Here is a 7,017-nt window from a genome sequence, read left to right on the forward strand (position 1 = left end):
AAATTGGGACCAAGATGGCATACCATCCTATTGACTCTAATAATAATAATCCTGATGGTTTCTACAATATTAGCCCACGTGGTTCCTATAGAATAATTTAAAGAATAACTATAGATACACTCTTTCTTGGAGAGGGCTTCCTGCTAAAATGAGAACTTGTTTCCTCTGTTGTATAGTCATTACTCTGATTGCAAAAGCTGGGTCTCTCAGAGTACCCTCTCCCGTCCCGAACCAACTATTCTACAAGACTCACAATTTTCAAGACTATTACAATTATTATCTAACTGGCAATGCAACTTTTAAAGGAACATAGTAACTTTTTACCACTGATTTTTGAATCTCCCCCCTCCCTTTTTCAAAAAACCATCAAGTAATTTCCTGTACAAATTTTCATCTTGGCTTAATTCCCCTTTAGGTTTTTATTTCACTCATACTGTCACTTCTGAAATAGAATCTATACCAAAAGACAAAGGGAGCATATCATTGAATGCTTTTGAGTTTGAGTTCATAAAGAAAGAATTCTGGGCGTCTTCTCCGCTGCTTGGCAGCAACTTGCTTTCTCTAAGAGCCATGCTTCGAGTGATTGTGGAATCTGCCACTAACATCCCTAAAACGAAATTTGGGAAACCGGATCCTATCGTTTCTGTCATCTTTAAGGATGAGAAGAAGAAAACAAAGAAAGTTGATAATGAACTCAACCCGGTCTGGAATGAGATTTTGGAATTTGACTTGAAGGGGATACCACTGGACTCTTCATCTTCCCTTGTGATTGTTGTCAAAGATTTTGAGACAATTGGACAAAATAAACTAATCCGCACCGCGACTGTCTCCCTGAAGGACCTGACTGGGGACCAGAACAGATCTTCACCCTACAAACAGATACCCCTGCTAAACGAAAAGGGACAAGACACTGGGGCCACCATTGACCTGGTGATCGGCTATAACCCACCTTCGGCTCTACACCCTAATGAACTGAGCGGGACCAGCGTGTCAGGCATGGGTGAAGAAGAGGATGAAGATCAGGATGAAGACAGGGTAGATGGCATGGTCAGGGGCCCTGGACCCAAGGGGCCATCTGGGACACTGTCAGAGGCTCAGCTTGCTCGGAGGATCACCAGAGGAAAGAGCAGCCGGCGGATGCTGTCCAACAAGCCACAGGACTTCCAGATCCGAGTGAGAGTGATTGAGGGCCGACAGTTATGTGGCAACAACATAAGGCCCGTGGTGAAAGTCCACATCTGTGGTCAGACACACCGAACAAGAATCAAGAGAGGGAACAATCCATTTTTTGATGAGCTATTTTTCTACAATGTGCACATCACACCTTCTGAACTCATGGATGAGATCATCAGTATCCGGGTTTATAATTCCCATTCCTTGAGGGCAGATTGTCTGATGGGGGAGTTTAAGATTGATGTTGGGTTTGTGTATGATGAACCTGGCCATGCTGTCATGAGGAAATGGCTTCTTCTCAATGACCCAGAAGATGCCAGCTCAGGTGCCAAAGGTTACATGAAAGTCAGCATGTTTGTCCTGGGAACCGGAGATGAACCCCCTCCTGAGAAACGAGATCGTGATAATGACAACGATGACGTGGAGAGCAACTTGTTACTTCCAGCCGGGATAGCCCTCCGGTGGGTAACCTTCTTGCTGAAGATCTACCGAGCTGAGGATATCCCCCAGATGGACGATGCCTTCTCACAGACAGTGAAGGAAATATTTGGTGGCACCGCAGATAAAAAAAATCTCGTGGACCCGTTCGTAGAAGTCTCGTTTGCTGGGAAAAAGGTTTGCACAAATATAATTGAGAAAAATGCAAACCCCGAATGGAATCAAATTGTCAATCTTCAGATCAAGTTTCCCTCCATGTGTGAAAAAATAAAGCTAACAGTATATGATTGGGACCGGCTTACCAAAAATGATGTCGTTGGGACAACGTACCTATATCTCTCTAAAATTGCCGCCTCTGGGGGAGAAGTAGAAGATCTCTCCTCTTCGGGAACTGGGGCTGCATCATATACAGCAAACACAGGAGAGACAGAGGTGGGCTTTGTCCCCACATTTGGACCATGTTATCTGAACCTTTACGGAAGCCCCAGAGAGTACACAGGATTCCCAGATCCCTACGATGAACTGAATACAGGGAAGGGAGAAGGTGTAGCCTACAGAGGCAGGATCTTGGTTGAACTGACCACTTTCCTTGAAAAGAAACCACCAGAAAAGAAGCTTGAGCCCATTTCAAATGATGACCTTCTGGTTGTTGAGAAATACCAGCGAAGGCGGAAGTACAGCCTGTCCGCCGTGTTCCATTCAGCCACCATGTTGCAAGATGTCAGCGAGGCCATTCAGTTTGAAGTCAGCATCGGGAACTATGGCAACAAGTTTGATGCAACCTGTAAACCTTTGGCATCAACGACTCAATACAGCTGTGCAGTATTTGATGGGAACTACTATTACTACTTACCCTGGGCCCAAACGAAGCCGATGGTCACCCTGACTTCCTATTGGGAGGATATTAGTCATCGCCTAGATGCAGTGAACACTCTCCTAGTCATGGCAGAGCGGCTGCAATCAAACATAGAGGCTGTGAAATCAGGAATCCAAGGCAAAATTCCTGCAAACCAGTTGGCGGAGTTGTGGCTGAAGTTGATAGATGAAGTCATAGAAGACACAAGATACACCTTGCCCGTCACAGACGGAAAAGCCAACGTCACAATTCTGGACACTCAGATCCGAAAGTTGCGGTCCAGGTTTCTCTCCCAGATACACGAGGCAGCTATGAAGATGAGATCTGAAGCCACCGATGTGAAATCCACCTTATTGGAAATCGAGGACTGGCTTGATAAATTAATGCAACTTACTGAAGAGCCTCAGAACAGTATGCCCGACATTATCATCTGGATGATCCGTGGGGAGAAAAGACTGGCCTATGCACGGATTCCTGCCCATCAAGTCTTATACTCCACCAGCGGTGGGAACGCATCTGGAAAATACTGTGGGAAAACCCAAACCATCCTTCTGAAGTATCCACAGGAAAAAAACAATGGGCCCAAAGTGCCTGTGGAATTGCGAGTGAATATCTGGCTGGGTTTAAGTGCCGTGGAGAAGAAGTTCAATAGCTTCGCCGAAGGCTCCTTCACCGTCTTTGCTGAAATGTATGAAAACCAAGCCCTTGTGTTTGGGAAGTGGGGCACATCTGGACTGGTGGGACGTCATAAATTCTCTGACGTCACGGGAAAAATAAAACTCAAAAGAGAATTCTTTTTGCCTCCCAAGGGATGGGAGTGGGAAGGAGACTGGATAGTCGACTCTGAAAGAAGCCTCCTGACTGAGGCCGATGCAGGTCACACAGAGTTCACGGATGAAGTCTACCAGAATGAGACTCGCTATCCCGGAGGCGAGTGGAAGGCAGCAGAGGACACCTATACGGATGCGAATGGAGATAAGGCAGCATCACCCAGCGAGCTGACTTGCCCTCCAGGTTGGGAGTGGGAAGATGACGCATGGACCTATGACATAAATCGAGCAGTGGATGAGAAAGGCTGGGAGTATGGAATTACCATTCCTCCTGATAATAAGCCCAAGTCCTGGGTTGCAGCAGAGAAAATGTATCACACCCACAGACGGCGGAGACTGGTCCGAAAACGCAAGAAAGATTTGACCCAAACAGCTTCGAGTACTGCAAGGGCCATGGAAGAGTTTGAAGACCGGGAGGGCTGGGAATATGCTTCGCTGATTGGCTGGAAATTCCACTGGAAACAGCACAGTTCGGACACCTTTCGCCGCAGACGCTGGAGGAGAAAAATGGCTCCTTCCGAAACACATGGTGCTTCTGCCATCTTTAAACTTGAAGGTGCCCTTGGGGCAGACACCACAGAGGATGGAGATGAGAAGAGCTCAGAAAAGCAGAAACACAGTGCCACCACTGTGTTTGGAGCAAACACACCCATTGTTTCCTGTAATTTCGACAGAGTCTATGTCTACCACCTGCGCTGCTACATTTACCAAGCTAGGAACCTCATGGCTTTGGACAAAGACAGCTTTTCAGATCCATACGCTCACGTCTCCTTTCTCCATCGAAGCAAAACCACGGAGATCATCCACTCCACTCTGAATCCCACCTGGGATCAAACGATTATATTTGATGAGGTGGAAATCTTTGGGGAACCCCAAACAGTTCTACAGAACCCACCCAAATTTATCATAGAACTTTTTGACAATGACCAAGTGGGCAAAGATGAATTTTTAGGTCGAAGTATTTGCTCTCCTTTGGTGAAGCTAAACTCAGAAACAGATGTCACCCCTAAGCTTCTCTGGCATCCAGTCATGAATGGAGACAAGGCCTGTGGGGATGTCCTTGTGACCGCAGAGCTGATTCTAAGGAACAAGGATGGCTCCAACCTTCCTATTCTTCCCTCTCAACGTGCACCAAATTTATACATGGTCCCTCCGGGGATCCGGCCCGTGGTTCAGCTCACTGCTATTGAGATTCTAGCTTGGGGCTTAAGAAATATGAAAAACTACCAGATGGCTTCTGTCACATCCCCCAGTCTGGTGGTGGAGTGTGGGGGAGAAAGAGTCGAATCAGTGGTGATCAAAAACCTTAAGAAGACGCCCAACTTCCCAAGTTCTGTTCTCTTCATGAAGGTGTTCTTGCCCAAGGAAGAACTGTACATGCCTCCACTGGTGATCAAAGTCATTGACCACAGGCAGTTTGGGCGGAAACCTGTGGTCGGCCAGTGCACCATTGACCACCTGGACCGCTTTCGCTGTGATCCGTATGAGGGAAAAGAGGACATTGTACCTCAGCTAAAAGCCTCCCTTATGTCTGCACCCCCCGTGTCGGGATGTCGTCATTGAAATAGAAGACACCAAACCATTACTGGCTTCTAAGCTGTCAGAAAAGGAGGAAGAAATCATTGACTGGTGGAGTAAATTTTATGCTTCTTCGGGGGAGCATGAAAAATGTGGACAGTATATTCAGAAAGGCTATTCCAAACTCAAGATCTATGACTGTGAACTGGAGGATGTAGCTGAATTTGAGGGCCTCACGGATTTCTCAGATACCTTCAAGTTGTACAGAGGCAAGTCCGACGAGAACGAAGACCCGTCTGTGGTAGGAGAGTTCAAAGGTTCCTTCCGAATCTATCCCCTGCCCGATGACCCCAGTGTGCCAGCTCCTCCCAGGCAGTTTCGGGAACTGCCTGACAGTGTCCCGCAGGAATGCACGGTTAGAATCTACATTGTTCAAGGCTTAGAGCTCCAGCCCCAGGACAACAATGGCCTGTGTGATCCTTACATCAAAATAACCCTGGGCAAAAAAGTCATTGAAGACAGAGACCATTACATTCCCAACACTCTCAACCCAGTGTTCGGCAGAATGTATGAACTGAGCTGCTACTTGCCTCAAGACAAAGACCTGAAAATCTCTGTCTATGACTACGACACCTTCACCCGAGATGAGAAGGTGGGAGAAACGATCATTGACCTGGAGAACCGCTTCCTTTCCCGGTTCGGGTCTCACTGCGGCCTTCCCGAGCAGTACTGTGTTTCTGGAGTCAACACCTGGAGAGATCAACTGAGACCAACACAGTTGCTTCAAAATGTAGCCAGGTTCAAAGGCTTCCCACCCCCAGTCCTTTCCGAAGACGGAAGCAGGATCAGATACGGAGGACGAGACTACCATCTGGACGAATTTGAAGCCAACAAAACCCTGCACCAGCACCTCGGGGCCCCTGAAGAGCGTCTTGCCCTCCATATTCTCAGGACTCAGGGGCTGGTCCCTGAGCACGTGGAGACAAGGACTTTACACAGCACCTTCCAACCCAACATTTCCCAGGGGAAACTTCAGATGTGGGTGGATGTCTTCCCCAAAAGTTTAGGACCACCAGGCCCCCCTTTCAACATCACTCCCAGGAAAGCCAAGAAGTACTTCCTGCGTGTCATCATCTGGAACACCAAGGACGTCATCTTGGATGAGAAGAGCATCACAGGGGAGGATATGAGTGACATCTACGTCAAAGGCTGGATTTCCGGCAGCGAAGACAACAAACAGAAAACAGATGTCCACTACAGGTCCCTGGATGGCGAAGGCAATTTTAACTGGAGATTTGTTTTCCCGTTTGACTACCTCCCGGCTGAGCAGCTCTGTATCGTGGCTAAAAAAGAGCATTTCTGGAGCATTGATCAAACAGAATTTCGCGTGCCCCCTCGACTGATCATTCAGATATGGGACAATGACAAGTTTTCGCTGGATGACTACTTGGGTTTCCTGGAACTTGACTTACATCACACGATCATCCCCGCCAAGTCAGCAGAGAAATGCAGTTTGGACATGATCCCCGACCTCAAAGCCATGGATCCCCTTAAAGCTAAGACGGCTTCACTCTTTGAGCAGAAATCCATGAAAGGATGGTGGCTGTGCTACACGGACAAAGACGGCTCCCGTGTGATGGCTGGGAAAGTTGAGATGACACTGGAGGTCCTCAACGAGAGGGAGGCAGACGAGAGGCCAGCCGGGAAGGGGCGGAATGAACCCAACATGAACCCCAAACTTGACCCACCAAACCGACCTGAAACCTCCTTCCTCTGGTTCACGAACTCTTGCAAGACTATGCGCTTCATCGTGTGGCGCCGGTTCAAGTGGGTGATCATCGGCCTGATTCTGCTGCTCATCCTGCTGCTGTTCGTGGCTGTGCTCCTGTACTCATTGCCGAACTATTTATCGATGAAGATCGTGAGGCCAAACGCATAATGAAAGCAGAGCCTTCAATCAGCATTAATGAAGACCTGCCTCACACACTGAAGTGTGATTTCAAGACCAAGACCACCCCAGGTCGGTGTGTTAAATACTTCACCAAGACTCGTCAGTTCCTAGCAGGTCTAAATCCTAAACGGTCAGATAACAGGCTGCCTTCTTATCCTGTTACCTTTTTAAAATATTAAAAAACTTTATTTTCTAAAAAAAAAAAAAAAGAAAGAAAGAATTCTGGAATGATCAAAACAGCAATCTTTGAT

General features: G+C 47.5%; 1 protein-coding gene across 1 annotated transcript; it reads left to right on the plus strand.

The window, feature by feature from the left end:
• The first annotated feature begins 538 nt into the window (after nucleotides 1–538).
• On the plus strand, nucleotides 539–6,772 carry LOC130867889 (myoferlin-like). Its single transcript, XM_057760108.1, is given in 2 exon segments — nucleotides 539–4,833; nucleotides 4,835–6,772. Coding segments are annotated over 2 exon segments (6,183 nt in total). The 5' UTR covers nucleotides 539–570; the 3' UTR covers nucleotides 6,755–6,772.
• Nucleotides 6,773–7,017: the final 245 nt, after the last annotated feature.

This window comes from Chionomys nivalis, chromosome X (genome assembly GCF_950005125.1).
Source record: "Chionomys nivalis chromosome X, mChiNiv1.1, whole genome shotgun sequence".
Taxonomy (NCBI): Eukaryota; Metazoa; Chordata; class Mammalia; order Rodentia; family Cricetidae; genus Chionomys; species Chionomys nivalis.